The sequence below is a fragment of the Arthroderma uncinatum genome (assembly GCF_011692745.1).
Source record: "Arthroderma uncinatum strain CBS 119779 chromosome Unknown scaffold1, whole genome shotgun sequence".
In the NCBI taxonomy this organism is placed as follows: domain Eukaryota; kingdom Fungi; phylum Ascomycota; class Eurotiomycetes; order Onygenales; family Arthrodermataceae; genus Arthroderma; species Arthroderma uncinatum.
In genome coordinates this window covers 6,172,117-6,192,263 of record NW_022983863.1, presented here as the reverse complement: position 1 = coordinate 6,192,263, position 20,147 = coordinate 6,172,117, and the positions used below count along the sequence as shown (strand labels likewise).

General features: G+C 50.5%; 6 protein-coding genes across 6 annotated transcripts; 1 reads left to right on the top strand and 5 right to left on the bottom strand.

The window, feature by feature from the left end:
• Positions 1–697: 697 nt before the first annotated feature.
• Positions 698–1,330, bottom strand: GIQ15_01834 (Cytochrome b5; the record flags this gene model as incomplete). Its single annotated transcript, XM_033549251.1, has 3 exons — positions 698–868; positions 933–1,059; positions 1,212–1,330. 3 exons carry the CDS (start codon positions 1,328–1,330, stop codon positions 698–700), a joined length of 417 nt encoding a protein of 138 aa, XP_033410202.1.
• A 741-nt stretch (positions 1,331–2,071) lies between these two features.
• On the bottom strand, positions 2,072–2,953 carry GIQ15_01833 (uncharacterized protein; the record flags this gene model as incomplete). Its single annotated transcript, XM_033549250.1, has 1 exon — positions 2,072–2,953. The coding sequence occupies one exon, from the start codon at positions 2,951–2,953 to the stop codon at positions 2,072–2,074; it is 882 nt and encodes a 293-aa protein (XP_033410201.1).
• Positions 2,954–3,268: 315 nt separating this feature from the next.
• Positions 3,269–4,420, bottom strand: GIQ15_01832 (uncharacterized protein; the record flags this gene model as incomplete). Its single annotated transcript, XM_033549249.1, has 4 exons — positions 3,269–3,694; positions 3,751–3,878; positions 3,946–4,321; positions 4,379–4,420. The coding sequence occupies 4 exons, from the start codon at positions 4,418–4,420 to the stop codon at positions 3,269–3,271; spliced, it is 972 nt and encodes a 323-aa protein (XP_033410200.1).
• A 2,606-nt stretch (positions 4,421–7,026) lies between these two features.
• On the bottom strand, positions 7,027–9,445 carry GIQ15_01831 (class E vacuolar protein-sorting machinery protein hse1; the record flags this gene model as incomplete). Its single annotated transcript, XM_033549248.1, has 9 exons — positions 7,027–7,664; positions 7,727–7,939; positions 8,009–8,626; positions 8,686–8,806; positions 8,862–8,960; positions 9,028–9,103; positions 9,162–9,196; positions 9,282–9,331; positions 9,406–9,445. The coding sequence occupies 9 exons, from the start codon at positions 9,443–9,445 to the stop codon at positions 7,027–7,029; spliced, it is 1,890 nt and encodes a 629-aa protein (XP_033410199.1).
• A 1,688-nt stretch (positions 9,446–11,133) lies between these two features.
• Positions 11,134–14,107, bottom strand: GIQ15_01830 (serine/threonine-protein kinase ste20; the record flags this gene model as incomplete). Its single annotated transcript, XM_033549247.1, has 6 exons — positions 11,134–11,238; positions 11,293–11,627; positions 11,683–11,782; positions 11,842–12,354; positions 12,649–13,179; positions 13,229–14,107. 6 exons carry the CDS (start codon positions 14,105–14,107, stop codon positions 11,134–11,136), a joined length of 2,463 nt encoding a protein of 820 aa, XP_033410198.1.
• Positions 14,108–15,144: 1,037 nt separating this feature from the next.
• GIQ15_01829 (lysine-rich arabinogalactan protein 19) lies at positions 15,145–19,285 on the top strand (the record flags this gene model as incomplete). The annotated part of the gene is made up of 3 exons (XM_033549246.1): positions 15,145–15,828; positions 15,888–18,213; positions 18,288–19,285. The coding sequence occupies 3 exons, from the start codon at positions 15,145–15,147 to the stop codon at positions 19,283–19,285; spliced, it is 4,008 nt and encodes a 1,335-aa protein (XP_033410197.1).
• Positions 19,286–20,147: the final 862 nt, after the last annotated feature.

The following is a 20,147-nucleotide window of genomic DNA, read 5'->3' as shown; positions in this document are numbered from 1 at the left end:
GTCTATAACTAGATATGTCTATAACTAGATATGTACGTTCAATGGGATCTTCTACTACTGATACCAAGGGCTGTATTAGCTGCCAGGACGCAGGGATACGGGCAGCGGAGAGGCTGAACTCGAAATGCGATCCGTCGGCCTCTCGGGAGGAGTAGGACACGAAGGATTGCAGGCAGTAAATACTCCGTTCCCCTCGCTCTATTCGCTTCCAAGCCTATCCATCGCTATTCTATCGGTGCAGTGTCGGGTATATGGAGGATATCAGGATGAACGTCACGAGTAGAGATATGACAATTTTAAGGAGAAGTTGACTGAGAGATATGTCTGGACTACTCTGACTCTAAAAAGATGGTCCGCTAGTAAATGTTCAAGGCCCGTATCACAAGTCGGCTCCTAGGAGGAGGAAGTTCTCTGCAAAAATGTAAAACGAAACGAAGCAAAGAAATGACAAAAGTGGAAGAGAAGGGGAAGGGAAGAAGAGGAAAGGAAGAACAGCAATCCCATAAACTAAACGAATTCTAAGGTGGGCTCTCGACAAAATTCAGGCCTCAAAAGAAAGAAAAAAGTGTTGAAGCGATTAGGGCCAAGAGAACAAGGGGTCATAGATCCGGCAAGGTTTTAATCATAAGCGGTCTTTAAATATAATATTGATTCCTAACGGCAGAAAGAATGGGGTTTTTTGGAGTATGTTATCCATCTATGCCTGCTGCTGTGCTTGCTGGGTTGCCATGTACTGGTATGCACCGTAGGCGAGAGCAGCGCCGATTAGAACGATTGCGTAGAGACCGACTCCGAGGCCAGTAGAGTCGCTGGAGCCGGATGCGGTTGTGGTGGTCGTAGGAGCGGCGGCTGGGGCTGGGTCGCCAGGCTGCATAGGAGTGTGAGTAACAAAAGCTGAGTATGACTTCCATGCAGAGAGGGAAAACACATACCATGCGCTTGAGGGTGCCGACTAGGATACCCTCGAGGATCTCACGGGCTTCATCACTGTGTCCGACGTCCTCAAAGGCTTCTGTAGAGTCTTGACCGGCGACATCGAGCAGGACTTCCTCACCGCCACTAAAAGAAGATGAGCTGTTAGCTGCCTAGTTTGAAACACATATCCCGCGATCCAGAGCTCAGATGCCACAGCGTTCAACACGCAGACGACCAGGCGTCCCAATTCCCAGCAGTATAACTGGCACGAGCAAGGAGATATGGGGGAAACGTACGGGTGCTCGTCGATGAAGGAGGAGCAGTCGTAGACCTTCTCGTGGATGACCACGTAGAGATCCTTCTTGGTGCTGTGGGCAGCAACCTCCTTGAGGGTGAATTCCTTGTCGGCAGCCATGGTATCGACGATGGGGATTATAGATCGTTTGGTGCGGTGAGGGTATCGCTCGGGTCTGCAGCGGTTTCGATGCGGTGTTGGGAGAGAGAGATAACAAAATGTTCGGGCCAGATTAAATAAAGTATTTTATTGTAAAGGATGAGTGCCAAGACCTTACCATTCAGGAGGCCATACTACTACTTACTCTACTCTACTCAGTACTTTGCTAGCTATGTATACTTCTAAGGAACCGGCATACAGCATCGAGTCCTTCTCTCGCTGCTTCATCTTCGTTTTCTCTTCGTCCTCATCGTCGTCTTCTCGTTGTCTTCTCTTCGTCTTCTGCCGAGGTGGACTGATCCTCGTGGACCAATCACAGGCCGCTGATTTAATCAAAGGAAGAAAATTATCCCGAGGACCGAGGATGTCTTAGTAAGCAGATAAGATCTTGCTTAGTCACTATCGGGCCGTTTGACATGTGATCTCCTACACTTCCAATTCTACCATCAGCGTCCATGGATACACATTTTCTATCTCTCTTCCTTTATTATTCTTCATTCCTCACGCCTCTTGCTCCGTCCTGCAGCCATCCGTCTCCTCTCCCTGCTCGGCCATTTTTCCTTTCATCCCGCCTGCAGTTTCCATGTTATAAGTTGTGGATAACCCCAGGAGTTGCCCGGATACCCTCTATTCGATTCCTCCCCATCCAGGATGCTGTCTACTCTCCAAATCGCTTTCTTGACATGAACTCCAGGTATTTAGTTACATGAACCCTTGAGCTTTCCATCCTCGTTCACATAACCTTGCAAGCTCATTCTGACCCACCACCACGTTCCGTTCGTTGGGCCCACGTCTAGCCCTGTTAAGAACCTTCTCAAAGGGTATGGTGATGCTTCCATTAACCCTTGTTATCCCCCCCTCGTGTGTCGCAACAACCTCCTCCATAACCGATCCAGTTGGATGGAAATGGCGCGTGAAGGGACGGAATGGTGGGAGATGGTGTTCCCAGCGCTGAAAGGTTACTCGTGGCGCCTGCCGGTCGAGTTTGGCCGTGATGACGACCTTCGTTCGAGATCCGTCCACTTCAAGCCATCTCTGAGCGTCGATGGCCAACTTGCTTTCGCTTTCGAAAAGGCCTGTTTCGATAGTGAGAATGGGCCAGATTCTGCCATTTTTCCATTTTAGGTCATCGTCCAGCATAAAAGAGGCGTCAGGCACTTGGGCGTAGATTCCATTGCCATCAATAAACGAGGGCGAGCCACTCGCAAAAATCTCATCATCGAGGCCCATTCTCGAGATGTCCATGGATATCTCCGTTCCCAGCCCAGTGCTCACAACTTCGTGAGCCGGATAAATCATAACTTCGAAAACAGCCAAATTTTCTTGTAGATTTGCGGTAAATCGTCGACCTCTATCAAAGTCAAGATGCTTTAAAAAGATTGAAGGTATAGACGTTACTACTAGGAACGGGCTCTGGGAGTCGTCTTTAGCACACTTCCGGCACCGAGCATCTATAACGCCTTTCAGCGTTTTCATATTGGTATATGTAATTTGGGGTGTTCCCTCGGGAAGCCCAATCAGTAGTTTTGAAGTGACAACACATTCTTGTGTTGCCGCTCTACTTGCGCTGCTGAGAGGGGACATTCTGTGTTATAGGGGGTAAATATATGTTGTAGACTGGAACATGTAAATATGTTGTGGAGTGGTGGAATAGGCAGATCAGCCTATGACGTCAGCCTGGATAGAAGTGTTGATGTTTGTTCTAACTGTGAACTTTTAAGCCCCGGAGCAGCATATTCCTTCTCAAACTCAATGTGTTCTGCTTGAATGTTAATCTTTATTTCCTAGTAGCCAAGTCAGATGGGACGGTAGAGATATGACCAGATGGTCCATTAAAATTGGACAATATTATACAAATATATATAACAGATAATGTACGCCCCATGCGCCGAGAGCCGTCTAAATGCCCTTTGAGAACTTAATTTCCAGCAACCTATCGACCGGAACATTCAAGTGGTCTAGTTTTGTCTTCTCCCGGTTCTTTAAATGTATAAACGCCCATAAAAATATACGTCGGATCAGATTAGAGGTTGGAAGGAGGTACAGTTTGTCCTTTCCAACTATGTATGTAATGGATTTCGTGGCGGAAGAGTTTTTGGTAAGTGGGACCATTGAGGATTCCTCGGTGTCAGGGGAGAAATCCGTCGTTGGAGACACGACGTCTTGGTCGTCGGCGGCGGGAGGGGCGATAGATCCCAACTCAGCAAGTATATCCCTTTCAAAGGAGCTCCAGGAGACAACATCCCCGTAGCCGTATTGTAGAGTAACATGGAATAGCCCCCGGATTCCTGTTTCTCTTAACGTAAATCGCCGATCGTCGGCCACCTAAAACCGACGTATGATTAGATGTAATTCGTATAACATGCATTCCAGATACTAACCGTATATCTAGGGATCCGTTTAACGTGAAGGAGGATGGATATCTCATGTATCGACTCGAATTTGTGAACAAAATGTTTGAACACCGAAGGGGAGCCAGCATCATGGTCAATAAGAAACACCCCAATTCCTATGAAGAGTTAACTAGTTTCTCCAGTGACAGGATTTGCTTCTGGGAATATTGGGTTTTGGCTAACCCTTAATCGTTTTAACATGCTGATCTACGCTTTCATCGCGTAACATCAGTAGACCATCCTGGTTAGGATATATGATTGTCTGGGATATTCTCTCGTCTTTCCGAGCGGCCCACTTGGACCCTTCTCCATAACTCCATACCAGGAGGGTAGTCGTCAACACGGTAGCTAAAACAAGCGTAAACCATCCTCCTGATGGAACCTTGGCCAGGGCGGCGGAAAGAAATAGGATATCAGCCAATCCAATGAAGAGCGATATTGGAATCACAATAAGGAAATGGACGTTCCAAACGACAACGGCGACAAGCGTGACCAGCCAGGTTGTGATGAAGCTAACTCCAACCACACAGACCCCGTAGGCATTGCCGAGTCTTGTTGTCTAAGCGCGGTCAGTTGAGATATGTATCAGGTTTGGCTAAAGATGGTGAGCCCTTACATTCTGATAAACGATGGTAACAGCAAGCGCGCAGGCCATCATTAGCCAGTTCGCAAGTGGTATGTATATCTGACTACTTATTCGTTTTGATGTATGCACTCGTGTAAGCTTTGGAAGATATCCTAGCCTAACAGCCTGTGATATTAACTGAAAGCTGCCAGTGAGCATTGCCTGCGACGCAATAATTGATGTCACCATGGATAATACTAGGGTAGGCCAATATAGGCCTAGCGGAACCGACTTGAATAGCGGATTCTCAAAGGCATCTAGATGTTCACTGATGTAGGCAGCTTGGCCACTATATATAATAAGCAAGCATGGTAGGGCGAAGCAGAGCCACGATACTCGAATAGCCCTGTGAGTTAATATCTGTTAACACTTCTATGACCCTTTGATTAAATATAAGGATCGGAGAGAACGTACTTTGCTGAAAACGCACCGAGATCGGCAAACAAGGCCTCAACACCTGTATAAAGTATTAGTACGGGTTAGATGGGATATTATCAGCTTGGAGTTAAGATGCCATACCAGTGAATGCTAACAAAACGCCTCCTAGAGATCTCCAGCCCGAAAGCCCGTTTCGAAGTAGAAACGAAATGGCATATGTCGGAGAAAAGGCCTTCAGAACAGTGTGATCGTACAAGACGAGGTTCTTCGCTCGTTAGCCCCTGAAGGAAAAGGCTGAAAGGGGAAATGAAGGAGAATACGAACAAATAGACCAAAGGACATGTTGCACAATAGCCAGATCATGACAACTGGAGCAAAGTAGTTGCTAAGTTTCGATGTTCCTATAGGCTGGAGTGCAAATAGGATGATTATCAGGGCACATGTGATGCCCACAATCGTATGCGCGGATGTATCTGGTGCTGCAATTTTGATACCTAGCAAGAGATCAGAATTGGCAACTTATACAAGTAGTGTCACATCAAGCAATTACCTTGAACAGCACCAAGGATTGACTGTGCTGGAGTTAAGACGCTATCTATAGAACGCATCAGATCTTGGGCCGTGTTCGAAGAGTGATTGAGCAGCTTAAATAGATACCGGACATGACCATGCAGACACCAAGAACAGCGAGAACTGTAATCGCGCGTTTGGCAATAGGGCTATTGGTCAACCATTTCTTCACATATGCATTAAAGCTCCCTTCGGACTCTAATTTTAAATCCTTCCACTCAGAATCAAGTTTCGCTCTTGAATCACGCCAATCAAGATGCACCTAGTTAGGGCTATTAGATATAATGATCACGAACACAACCTCTCCCCAAGAAAGGAACTTACATGTCTCCGAATTATGGAAAGTAATGCAAACGATCCTCCCTCGCCGTTATCGTTTGCGCAGAGCACTATCCCAACATATTTGGCCGTTGCAATCAGCAATAGAGCCCAGATGATGAGCGATAAAACCCCGATCAAATCGATCAATACCGGTTGGGTTGAAAACGTTGCAGAAAAGACATATAACGGACTGGTACCGATATCTCCGTATATAGCGCCGATCGATTGATAGGCTAGCCTGAATACAAACGGCCACACATAAGAAACTCGACAAGGTTACACTGAATAATTCGGGATGATTTGACTTGTTTCACGAACCATAGAGATGCCCAACCATGTTGTTGCTAGTATAAAGGGTCAGAGGAGATCAGTACGAAGTTAAGAACTAGCCAGGCAACGCAACGCATGCCTGACACCTCTCAACAACGGCTCTACTGGGTTTGATGATTGGCCTTACCGGTAGTGGTGAGTGGTGTTCTAGAAGACTATCACTCTCACCGGAATAAGGAACATTACCATCTCCACGATTCAAATATGGCCCGCGGTGGTGGTAGTCGGGGTGGAGCGAAATCCCTGAACCGATCAGCGCGGATGCGCCAACGGGGGTATCTTCATGACCTTGCTCGATGGTATCTTCGTCCTGAGCTACGTGCAATGAGCGTGTACTATCGCCGTCACCGTCATCTTCGTCGACGGGAACGTAGCCTTCCGCCATAATTATAATCGCAGTGCTGTTGTTGCATGTTCGAGGATGTCTGCGGATGGACGTTATATATTTAGACCAGGCGCTCTCCTTGGCTGAGATTTACTTAGGTAATCAGGAGATTATAGAACTTGACCAATAATATGCTTCCCTTTTGAGGTTTTTCCGGTATATTTGCTTACTAAGTACATGTTTTATCCTGGGCATAAACCGCCTTACCTTAACGGGCAAAAACGCCATGCCCCCCTGAATCAGAAACAAGCAGATACAAAGGAGTTGACGGTCATCGACACTTACAAGGACGACACCCTCTACTCCGTAGATTGAGTACCAGACATAGATATAGCATGAAGGACGTAGTTTCGTAAATTGGCGGGTATACCAGACTTTAACTAACGACAACAGAGCAAAGATATACATGTGTACGAACACGTTTAACCTAAGACATGAGATGCAGAAATCATAATAGAGAAGTGGCGGAGGGCATGATATAATTAAAATGTTAGACGGCACGTCAAACCGGGAAATATACGCTTTTGACTCGCAAATATAGTCCGTTCTTATCTTGAAGAACCAGCCAAACGACTATTCCCCGATTTACCCAGGTATACCAACGAGCGAGGGGATAAAGGAAACCGATAGCAGCCAAATACAGCATAATCAGACATTACCGATAGTACCTAGCAGGGTTTGCGTTAGGGTTCGATGGGCCGCCGGGCTGCTGAGGCTGGTAGGCTTGGTAAGAACCAGCTCCAGGTGCAGACGGGGCTGGGGCCTGGTAGCTCGGATATGGAGGTTGTGGAGACGTCGACTGTGGGATTGAAGGAGGCTGGTGCGTTGGTGGCGGGGCATGCTGTGGTTGTTGCTGTGATGGATCTTGTTGGTCTACCGGCTGGGGAGGGTAAGGTTGGTTGGACACTGGCGGGGCCGTCTGAGGGTTGAAGTCTGGAGCAGTGCCTTGAGGGGGGTAGCCTGTGGGCTGCTGTTGGTGGGGGAAGTGTTGCGGGTTGGTTATGGACGGTTGAGATTCGTGCATTGGTGGATGGTAGGAGTGTCGTGCGTTAGGGTTGACGGCTGCTTGAGGGGAATCGTATACCGATGTACTTAGTTCCTGGGGTTGATCAAATTTGGTCTGTATTGTGTACTGCGTTGCGGGGTTGCTGTAGCTATCTGGGGCGCCCTGTTGGCCAGGAACTGGTGTGTGTTTTCTATTGTCTGGTGAAGCCGCTGCAGGGTATGGCGGTCCCGATTGTTCTGCACCATAGTATGCGGCAGGGTCGTTAGACGGCGGTGCGTTTTGGGCGCCTATAAAGTTAGTTAGCACAACTTTGGTTATAATATTATGATAGACATTTAGCTCTCCATACCATGTGGCGGTCGAGGGGTAAAGAAGCGCTGTGGCTCCTGCTGGTGTGGACCAGGAGGGTATTGCTGTCCGCCAGGAGGCGGGAACCCACAAGCAGTCTGGGGTGGGGGTCGCCCAAACTGTGGCTGACCAGGATGCGCCATTGACGTTTCGAGCAGAGCCTCATAATCCCGACGTGCTTTGATGAACTTTTCATTCAATTGCGTAAAGTCATCTATACGAATTAGTCACCAATGAAAAGTTTCCGAAATAACTTCACTGTTAGGCTCCCGGGGAAACATACCCTTTTTCTTCGAGTATTTGCCAATCAGCTCTATTAGCTTAGGTCGAATGGCAAGGGTAGAATGGTACAGTGTCGTGATTTCCTCATTCTCCTGTACATTAAGCTCTGAATTACTCGTGCTGAGAAGAGCCAGCAGCTTCTCTACGTTCTTTATCTCGGCAAACACCTCTGCCTCCATCTGTGCTTCCCTTTGAAGTTCTTCTTGCGTGGGATCCGAGAGTTTTTCGACGTAGTTTAGAGGGAAAATTCCAGTCTGTCCTCGAAGAGAACCTTTCCACCAGTCCTTGTAGACAGATTCTAGAACGGCGATCACATCACCCTTGCGGAATTGAAGTTCGCCGGCTTCTGAAGGCTGGAAATCGTATAGTGCTCGAACACGGGATACGGTCGCAGCCGTGGTACCGGACGCAATGGGTGTGGGCTGAGATGCAGCTGCTGTGGATGGTCCGGGAGTGGCTGTTTGCTGGGAAGATTCACTGTTCTGAGGCTGTTGTTGGGTAGCCGGCTTGTCCTTGACCGATAGTGCAAGTGCCATCTGTAGCTCTTCCTCTTCCTTCTGTCTATCCAAGTCCGTTATTTCCCGCTTGGTCGGTTTCGAAGGAGGTTGGAGGTTTGGGTCTGCTATCAGTTAGCTCGGAAAGTAGCCTGAGGGTATCCGTTGAATTCGGTATTCCTACTCTGAGATTTGAGCTTCATATAAGCTTGTTCCATGATCCCTAAATCGGGATTACTAGAAAACATTTCAGTCCATTGCTCGATATGTTCTAATATCTTTGCCTTGACTTGTTGATGGGTATTCTATGATGATCCGTTAGCTAAATGACCACCGCCGAGAATACGGGAAAGAACCCACTCTGTCATTTGCAAGTCGTAAAAGTGCGTCTGTGAAGCTTTTAGAGGCCAGCTCCTGGTATACCTTCTGCCCGCAGTTTTGTGACAGGGCATTCGCAAGCTAGAGATCCCAGACTTAGTACAAGGTTGACGTACTCCAGCCCAACCATATATAGAAACAGACATACCTCCAGTGTATAGAGTTGGACGTTGGCATTTCGGTGCGCAAGCCTTCGTATCAAAGCAGCAACGGCATCTTTAGCTCTACATCCCATCTCGTCAGCTAACATCCCTCATACTAGCCCGTAAACTCATCTCTTACCCAGAGCTGTCCGAGGAAACCTTGTCGCAGACATCCTATCCCCATCACCCGTCAGCCATATTCCCAACTCTCAAAACAAGAAACCCTCCCACGAATCCATATCAACTCCGGGCACCGTACAAGGATATATTCCCAATTCTCCGAAGTCAGGTTCTCATCGGTCGCCTTGGCTATAGAACAGGCAGCAGAGGTTAGCTATGCCGTAAACATGACAGACAGACAAAGTCGCGCGCGGAATACATACCGACAGCATCATCGAACGCATTCTGCTGCACACGAAACATGATGAAGGGATGTTTCCTATCCCTTTGTCCTTCGCAAGCAGAGTCGCGGCGTTAAGTGGTGGGTGTCTTGTCGGTCCTAACCCCGCACAGGCACAGGCTCGCAGGTCTCTTGACGGGCGTATTGCGCAATAGAAGGGGTTGAGAGGGCGTGTATATCTATGTCAGAGCCGGTGTATGCCGCCTGTATATGTAGCCTGTCGAGGAGGTGGAATCGGCGGTGGTTTTGCTGTCTTGCGGTCCCCTTGTGATGTGATGGTTGATTACGGCAGCCTGAATGGCTCAGCCAAAGTCGGCGAGCTTTAAACTCCACCGAGCTCCCAGTGACGCCGGCTTATGTAAGGGAGTGGCTTTCCTGCGCCTATCAAAGTGCGTAATGCGCCACGGAAGAGATATCTCTATGAAGGGTCTTATATTCTACAGTAACCTGAGTCATTTTGATGAAGAAGAAACACAGCTAGGTCAGTATAATATCATACCAAAGCAAACCTTTCCAGCCATGGCCGTTTATAGGTAATATCACGACACTCAAAATAGTACAAAATGCAAAGAACCGTTCGATTCCATCCAGCCAGTCGCATAAATAAATAATAGCACAATGTAAATGTAAATTGTTTAAGACGAGACGAGAGTAATACAAATGGAAAGAAACCGAGGAAAAAGAAAAGATAAATAAAAAAGAGCATCGCTATATTTTAAGAGTATTGAAATTGAAACCCAGGTTTTAAAGTATTGGTACTGGTAAATGCAGCCAGCTGGGGTAAAGAGATGAAGTGACGAAGACATAAGCCGCATGGAAAGAAGAGAAAGAAAAAGAAAAAAGACATAGAAAGAAAATAAAGGACAAACACATCTCATATTCATGTCACATATAAGTTATATTTTGCAGTTCGCATTGAAAAAAAATAGAGAAAACTTCCCTTTTCTACCTCTGTATGGCTTCATGCCAGGCCAGGCCAGGCCATCTGTCATTCTCATCTGTTCTTCATTTCTCAGTGTATTCATGGATGCAGCACATAGTGAATCATTTTGCTCTTCCGCATGCATCTCTCATCGCTCACCCACTTCCACCCCCTCCCGGCCCTATCATATCGAATCCCATCCATCCCGCATACCCACCGATTCCCAAACGACGTAAAAAGGAAAAGTACATAGGAAAAAACCATTCTATATCTGAGTCCGAATAACCTGAAGAACGACAACGAGGCGGAAAAGAGGAAGTCATAAGCAGAAGTAAAGTGGAAGAAGAAGTTGAAGTAAAGAAATGTGACAGGATATGGCACATCAGAAGAAGTGAAGTGAAGTGAAAAAGGCATAGACGTAACGTGAGAAAAGTCTGAAGTGGGTATCGTGACGAGAGTGGAGTTGAGAGGAAGAGGAACAGCAAGAGCAGTATATGGAATATAGTATATGGTATATGGGATATCAGGAGAAAGAAGTTGAAGTCATGGCCGAAGAAGAGCTTGGCGGAGAAAGGCAGGACGTCAATAGCAGGCGAATCGATAGGGTAAAACAAAATAACGTAGATAGTAAAAGGAGTAAGAGGATAAGAGGAGCAAGGAGAAGATGTGAAAGCGTGAGTGCCTGCTCGGGGAGGGATAGGTGCAACATATAAGATAATAGAGATGCACGAAGTAGGGAGGCTGATACCATAGTGTGTTAGACTATATCATAAATTGGTAGTATTGCCCTTAAGCGCCCCCTTTTTGCGCCTTCTCCTGGGCTCTGTTGACTCTGGCAGCTCTAACAAGTGGAGCCAGGCTGGTCAATGGCTCACAGAAGCCCATGAATGGATGCTACATCATCGTTAGCAAACTGGAAACATTGAAAAAAGCCACATGAATACATACCTTCAACAGATCATGTGCTGAAGCTCTCTTCTCAGCATCAACTCTCAGCGCTAGAGCCAGAAACTCCCTGAATACAGGTGAAAGATTCTGCTCATCCTTAATCGTGGGGGTGCCATTGGTGGCAATCAGATAAAGAGCTCGTAGTGGCGACTCGGTAAGATACGGGGGTTCGCCTTCTATCATCTCGATGGCCATGATTCCTAGAGACCAGATGTCGACCTTGCGGCCATAGTCTTTGCGAGTGACTACCTCTGGTGCCATCCAGTATGGCGTTCCGACCATGGTATTGCGTTTATGGTGTGCATCGTTAATTTGGGCACAGAAGCCAAAGTCGGCTAGGGGGAGGTTAATATATACATTGAAAGTAGGAGGTATATAGAATTGACTGACTGAGCTTGATGTTTCCTTCTAGAGAGAGGAGGATGTTGTCTGACTTAATATCTCTGTGGATGACTCCCTTGGAGTGTAGATGCTGCAAGCCATGCAAGACCTAAACAATGTTAGTATATCGAAGAAAGAAAAGAGAAGGGGATAAAGTAGTGAACATACCTCTCTACAGACAGCTGCAATCTGGCCTTCTGTCATGATATTAAAGGTAACCACATCCGTCAAGCTGCCACCCTCCATATACTCCATGACAACCCACAAATCTCCGCCATGCAAGAAACTGTCCATATAGTTGACGATGTTCTTGTGTCGGCTCTCCTTCATGACCAGAATCTCGTTGATGATCAGGTCCTTCTTGGGCTGCAACTCAAGGTTCATCTGCTTGATAGCAACGCAGTGGTTTGAGCCGATTTCATACGCAGTGAACACGCCGCCGGACGCGCCCTGGCCGATTTTGTGCAGATTGCGATACTTGCGGGTAGGATCGCCGTTGGTGCAGATGGTGTTGAGACGGGCACGGATGTCGATCGTGGGGGTTGGGGGTTGACGTGGGCGGACGCGGGGGCGGGCAGCGCCAGGGGGAAGCTGGTTTTGACCAGGAGCAGGGGCTGAAACCTGTGCTGGGACGGGGGCGGGGACAACGCGGGGGCCTGGAGCATGTTGGACTGGGAATTTCTGCGATGATTGAGGATTGTAGATGTGTGCGTCGGGGGAGTGGTCGTTTGTATTTGACGATTCGGGAGTCATCTGTTGCTGTGTCTGTTGTTGAGCTTGTTGCTGAGCCTGTTGCTGAGCCTGTTGCTGCTGCTGCTGCTGCTGCTGCTGTCTCATACTCCTGGTGCGTTCAATCTGCTTGTTGGTGATTGCCTGCTGAGCAGCGGTGATGGCCTGTTCCTGCATCTGCTGATATACAGCTGGCGAGGTTACTGCCGTCGATGGCTTGCGAGACAATCCACCGCCAGGACTAACACCGCCATTCGCGTTGGAGTTTGAACGACTTCTCGTGGTCGGTAGCGGGCCTGACTCGGGTATACTCTGTACGCCAAAGGGCAGGCCACCACCAGCACTGGTCGGGGTGATTGGTGGCGGCGGCGGTGGTCTGGCCGCGACCAGGTTCGTGGGAGCCTTTGGAGCAGCTCGGTTGGGCACCCATCCTGAGCCCGGGGAAGTTGAGGGAGGTGCAGGCGGCGGAGGACTGGCGAGCGGCGTCGATCGTGGAATTGGAGGTGGCGCGCGGGGGTTCTCAAAGCTTCCTTCGTGATTCTGAGGGAAACGGGGCGAGATTGCCGGAGCTGAAGCGTTGTTGTTAATTGGAGTTATCTGGTCGTGATCTAGGTGTCTGGCATTGTCGAACTTGTGCCATACACCATCATCGTCACGTCCGGCGGTGTTCTTTTCATAAAACTTCATGATATCCACCATTGTCTGTGGATGCTGCTCCTGCTCCTTCTTTGAAATGCCAGACTCCTGGAGCATGCGTTGCCAGTCCTTTGGAAGGCCCTACAAAGCGTTAGTATAGTTATTAGGTATAAATGATGAGGTAACATACGGTGAACTGCCCTGTCTGGTTGTCATATCCGACGTGGGTGACATGCACGGGATTCTCTGGCGCAGAAATCTTGATATTCCTAGGCGAACCTAGCATGCTGTTGACAAAGTTAGAGAACCCGGTCTTCTTCCTGCTCAACGACAGTCTGCTGCCGCTCTGGCTCGCGTTGGAGCTTGAATTTGCATTGGAGCTCGACCCTTCGTCTGAATGCCGTTTGGCGTTGGAAGTGAGGGCGGCGTTGTTCGAGGTGACGGTGGTGGTGGTGAAGGACGGCTTGGAGCTGAAGCTGGCCGAGTGCTTGAGGTTGGGCGACACCTCCGGGCTCGACTTGTAGCTATGGGGCAGCGCTGGCCGAGAGAGCAGCTCTGCCGCTCTCGTGCCTGCCGCAGCGGTCCCGCCCTCCGTGTCCGAGGTTGCAGCGTGCAGTGAGTCGTCCGCTTCCTCTCCGATGGAGCTCTGCTGCCCGTACGAGAGCCTGGTCTGGCTCTGGCTGTGGCTGGTCTGCAAGCGCCCAAAGTCGACGCCGTTGACGGTGCTGGACGCCCGGCTCCCATTCGCGGTGGCCACGCCGGTACCAGCACCGACGCTGATGCCGAGCTGGTCGACAGAGGTGGAAGAGGAGGCGAAGTTGCTGGACCTTGTCCTAGAGTGGTCTCTGCCCGAGCCGGGAGAGCCAGCAGCGCCGGTGTATGAGCGCGGGTAGACTGGAGCGGACGGATGGCGCTGCAGGGAGGTGGCCGACTGCTTCTTCTTGACGGACCACGGCGAGGTGATGTTGCTGAGGGAGGTGAGAGGGCTGGACGACGCGAGGATGTTGGGCGGCTGCTTGTGTAGTTTCGAGGATGGCCGATGTGGCTTTGGTGATGGATCGGACTCCATCGTCGTTGTCGTGAGCAGTATCTCTTCTATCGTGACTATCTGTCCGTCTGTCCGTCTGTCTGTCTGTCTGTCTGTCGGTGTCTGTTGTAGCGACAGACGACAGTTGGTGAGTGGTAGATGTAGAGAGAGAGGATGTAGAGAGAGAGAGGTAGAGGTCAGGTAGGAAGGCCAGCCCAAATTGCAGGAGGAGAGGGCAGAAAAACGAAGAGGGGACGGGGGGCGTGTATCGTCTTGTCAGGACCCGTTATTCCGCCGCCACGGCAGCCACTTTTAGCAGGACGTACTATGGTCATGTACGGTAAGTGACATCCTGGTACTGGCAGTGACAGGTTACACCTTCTTCTCATAAGTGACAATGATATCTTCACTTATACAGGATATATCACTGTAGGTGAGAGATGTTAGGTGAGTAGGTGAGATATTAAGGGAGATGTTAGGAGAGATGTCAGTGTTCCGTTAATCTCTTTTCTCCATATCTTACCTTTACTCCGTATACTCTGCTCATTTAATCTCGTACTCTCCTTCATCTACTCTACTTTAATCTCATACATCCATCTACCTATATCTATCTATCTATATCTATCTATATTTTTATCTCATACATCTACTTTACTTTTATATCTACTATATCTACTCTATGGTTACTCTATCTATATCTGGGTAGAGGTGATGACTAAGCGCCAACCTGCAACGTTGCCTCAGCTTCAACTTCGACTTCGACTTTCTCCTACCAAAAGGATCGTCCAGCTTCAGCTTCAGCTTTTATCCCCTCCCTCACTCCCACTTACTGCCGGTTAGCGAGTCGTGCCCTCCAGGAGGATGGAGTGATCTTCCCCTTACGCTGCTCTCCTACCTCTTCACTCGCCCGTCTTTCACGTCGTCGTCTCCTGCACACGACCAACATTTAATATCTCCCCCGTCTCCATATTGATACTCAATTGACGTCGGCTGTACCTTTACCTGTAAGTGTATTCCCCCCTTGTATAGACTCTATCTGATGCGGTAGTAAGCTCGAACCGGTTTAATTGGCTGCCACGATGTCCCAGAATACCGGCATGATCGTCAATGGGGGTGCTCCCAAGTCTCGCGCCGAGGAACTCATGGCCAAACACGCCCAGGACGCCGCTCATGGGCCGACGGTCGAGGATGTCGTCGATGAAGAGGACATCCAGCATCCTCCGCCTTCCATGACCGCCAAGGCTCCAGCTCCCGCCGCTGCTGCTCCTGCTACTTCTACCACTACTACGGCTGCTGAACCAAAACCGGTGAAGAAACCTGCTCTCGATGTGCAGTCTGAGGAATCTTTCCCTGCTCTCGGAGGTGGACCAAAGGCCTCCCGTCCGTCTGCCGTCCCAATGGCATGGGGAAGCAGCAAACCCAAGGCCACAGCCGGCAGTGCTGCTCCCAACACTGCAGCTGCACCACCAATCGCACCCGCGGCCAACGGCCGGCGTCCAGACAGCACGGCCAGCACGGCACCACGCACGCTCGTCATACCGGGCAAGCATGTCGACCAGTTCCGCTTCGACTCCTCACAGATGATCCCGCGTGCGGAGATGAAGCGGCCCATCTCTGATATCCTGCGGGACATCAGCAGAAAGTCAAAAGTCAGACTGGAGGTCCGTGAGGGTGCGGGAGGAGTATACATCTTCGAAGGCGTAGGGAACGTCGATGCCGTCCGCCAGGCCCTGAAGGAGGTTGCACAGCAGGTCGGAAGCAAGGTACACATCCCTCTCATTCTTGGGCCCAGTGGGAAAAAAAATGTTAATTTTTGTTGTAGAAATCCATCAAGGTGCCCGTCCCCGCATCTGCGAGACCACATATCATCGGCCGTCAAGGTGCGGTGATCCAAGGCATCTTCGACCGCACGGGTGCCCGCATCTCCGTTCCCAAACCTGACGACTCAGAACCGCTCAACGGCGAGGACGACGAAGACAACACAATCGAGATCGAGATCGAAGGTGATGCTCTAGCGGCAGAAATGGCCCGTAGAGAGGTCGAGGCCCGCGTCAAGGAGCGTACGTCGAACATCAATCTCCGAGTCAAGACGGTGGCGCCGGAACTCTTCCCCTTCATCGCGGGACCACACAACGAATCCATAAGCAAGCTCGAGGACCGTACCAAGACCCAGATCAGGATACCTCGATACTACACCTGGGGCCACCGTCCCCCACCGCAGGAGCCCACCACCGCAACGGGGGCAATTGCATACACCCCCGATCCCGACCAGCACATCCTCATCGTCGGCGAGAGGGTAGCGGCACAGGAGGCTCGCTCCCAGATAGAGCGAAGAGCACAGGAGCTACAGCGCCAGATTACCCTGCGCCATCTCGCCATCAATCGCGGCCAGCACCAGTTCATTCTCGGCGACAAGGGGGATTCTCTGCACGACTTCCTTGCTTCGACAGGGTGTGCCATCGTCCTCCCCCCACCCTCGGACGATACCGAGTTCCTGACCGTTACGGGACCGGCAGAGCACATCGACGCTGGCATTAACCGCGCCATGGACCTCGCTACGAGCATGCAGATGGCCAACATCGACGTATCCCGCCAGCACCCCAACGCACCATGTGGCTCGGACGTGCATGCCCGCGCCCTGACTGCTTACCTCCAGGAACGACGTGTGATTGAACATCTAGAAAAGATGCATGATTCACATATCGTCCTGCCGCTGTCCACCGCCAATACCAACGCCCCGATAACATGGGAAGTGTATTCGCGGAACGGTAAAAACACAATTCTCGCCCGCTCGGATATCATGAACCTGATCCAGGCCCTGCCTCCATCCAAGCTTGCTACCGTGCCCATCGACCCATACCTGCATGGATACCTGCGATCGCGTGGGGTCCCCAAGCTCAAGGAAGAGTATGGCGTCCACCTGGTCGTTCCTGAATGCGTCGGTGCATCCGATAGGCCAGTGGAGGTGGTTCTCGCCTACGAAGGTCCAGAGGAAGTGAACGCCCAAAGTCCGTGCCTTCGCCGACGTCCGTCAAGCGAGGAGGCTGCCGTATTCCAGAAAGCCCTGCGTGAGGCCACGGAGTATTTGAGGAGCGTCCTAGGTGACCCAAGCGACGTCACCGCCGAATCGGTCCCCATCCCAGTGAAATACCACGACAAACTACGCCGCTTCGTCACCCAGGACCAGACAAGTCGGGGCGAAACCCATATCCCCGTCAGTCTCGCGCTCAACGACGGCAACGCCTCTTTCCGCGGCCGCAGCGCTGATGTGTCCGACCTCATATCTAAACTCGCCACGTTTGTAGCCGACCAAGAGCGTGACGACCGCGAACGCAACCACGTAACCACCTTTGACTTCCCGCAAAAATACGCCAACTTCCTGATTGGCAAACGTGGTGAAAACATCAACAAGCTCCGTGAAGAGTTCGATGTAGACATTAAAGTTGAAAACGGCAAGGTCGACATCAAGGGACCACCGGCCAAGGGCGAAGCTGCAAAGGCACGTATCATCGCCTTGGCTAAGAAGTTAGAAGACGAAGCTACGTATGTTCTTAAGATCGCACCACAGTATCACCGTGACTTGATCGGCCAGAAGGGCAGCCAAGTCAACCGTCTGCAGGAGCGATATAACGTTCGCGTCCAGTTCCCTCGCGCCAACAACAATGCCGTTTCAGACGACGTATCCGTCGCCGATGGGAGTGAAGCTGCCGGTCCTACCAACGGTAACGGCAACGGCAACGGCAACGCACGCTCTCGTCCCGCCCAGGCCGCTGATGAGGTTATTGTCCGCGGACCCAAGAAGGGAGCCGATAGCACTCGCGACGAGATCCTGTCTCTCTACCAATGGCTCGTAGACCATTCTCACTCTGCCGTCGTGTCCGTAGCGCGGGATCAGATACCATCCCTCATTGGCCAACGGGGTCGTGAGATGGATAAATTCCGTGCCGAGACCGGTGCACAGATTGATATCCCTGGTCCCGAGGCTGGTGAGGGCGACGCGAGGGTTGAGATTCGAGTTAAGGGGACGAAGAAACAGGTCGAAGATGCGAAGAAGCTGTTGTTGGCCAGAGCTAGGGAGTTTGATGAGACTATCACTCGTACCGTTGAGGTGGATAAGAAGCATCACAAGGCTCTCATTGGAGGTGGTGGTATGTACTTCTTTTTTTTTTTCTTTTTTGATATGCTTATGTATACTCCGTACATGTTTGCTAACGGCTGGTAGGTGCCAATATCCGCAAACTGATCGTCGAATGCGGTGGTCCAGATGACAGCACTGCATCCCGCATCGTCAAGTTCCCCCGTGCGGAAAGCGAAGAAACAACCATCAAACTTGAAGGTAAGGAAGTGGTGGTAACGAACCTCATCAACGCAATTGAGGAGTTCGTTCGCCAGAAGGAAGACCAGGTCACCGCCTCGCTCGATGTCCCTCAGGCGCAACACCGTCTCCTCATCGGCCGTGGAGGCGATACCCGCCGCCAGCTCGAGGCACAATTCAACGTCATCCTAGACGTACCGAAGCAAGGATCGACCCGTACCGACGTCAAGATCAAGGGGCCCTCTGCATCTGTCGAAGAGGCAAAGACACACATCCAATCCATGCTCAAGGATCAGCAGGGTGAGACTGTCGAGGTGCCCCGACACCTGCACCATATCATCTCCGACAACGGTGCATTCTTCCGCCAACTCCGCAACAACCACCAGGTCACCGTCGACCACGCAGGTCACAAAATACCTACACGTCCTAGTCCCGCGGCCTCTGAGTCCCGCAACGACTCAGGCTCCCTCCCTCTCATCACCGACTCCGCCGACACCCCCATCGACACTTTCTCCTGGAAGATCGTCGAGCCCAACACCACCGCCCCTTCAGACTCTACAACCGAACCCACCACTATTCCATGGGTTCTCTCCGGCTCCCCTGAGGCAGTCACCAAGGCAAAGTCCCTACTTAACGCCGCTATCCAGTCCGCCTCTCAACCAAGTTGCACAGGCTACTTGATCCTCCCTGACCCCAAGACGTACCGTTTCGTCGTAGGAACGGGCGGAAGCCAGATCAATGCTATCCGCGCGCGTACCGGATGCAGAATCAACGTTCCAAAGGGCCAGTCGAGCAGCGAGGCGATTGAAATTAAGGGCTCCAAGGATAACTTGGAAGTTGCCAAGGAGATGATCCTCGAAGCCGTCAAGGCTGGTTCGGCCGGCGGTGGTTCCAGAAGAGCATAAACATGTTCATGTTCATGTTCATACTCATGTTCATGTCCGCGCCCTATTCTTACTATTCTTGTTTATTGCTTTTGAGGCCTCTTGTCATGGTTCTTTGGGCCGAGGCTAGGTAAGGTGATATGCGTCCATAGCATGCGTACGCAGATATCTCATCTCATCCATCCATCTATCTATTCATGTCTGTATACTTTCTATATATAGTTGAGCAGCAAAAAAAGGGAGAGACGGACAGCCCGAGAGGTCGGGAAGAGAATGGGGGGAGGGAAAAGTGACCACCTGTGGGCTGTGGAGGGTTAAACAAAAGGATACCATGCGCGTGGCATGTGCGGGTTCAGTTCAAGATGTAGAAGTTATATTTATCCCAATGTATTACACTGTTTTCTTTTTCTTCTTTTCTTCTTAATTGTAGATGTAACAAGCTGATTTTCCATGTCCAAAACACCCACTCACGTGATATCGTGTCTGATTGCGCATCTCGAAGTTCAAGCATCCCATTCCATCCCTGCGAACACAGCTCTGCTCCGCTCAGCAAGGCTCTGTTCTCCAGCGGGCACGCGGGAAATGCGCTGATGTACGATATACAAACTCCCCCGTGCCCTGTCTTGTTTTCAGTGGTTTCCAATTGCTCGTCTCCATGGTTGGCGCGCATTTACCGCTTCCACCGGCTTCAATTGTCGCCACGCTAACCATTCTACTGATCCCGCAGTTGACACCACCGACTCGACTCGACTCGACTCGACTCGTCAGACGCACTTGTGATATTCATAATGCGATAGGAGAGGATGATCAGGATCGTTTTGGTCCCGTATGGGTAGTGAAAGGAGCTCCGAATTAAGCTTCCCTCCCTAATCTCGCTGCCGGC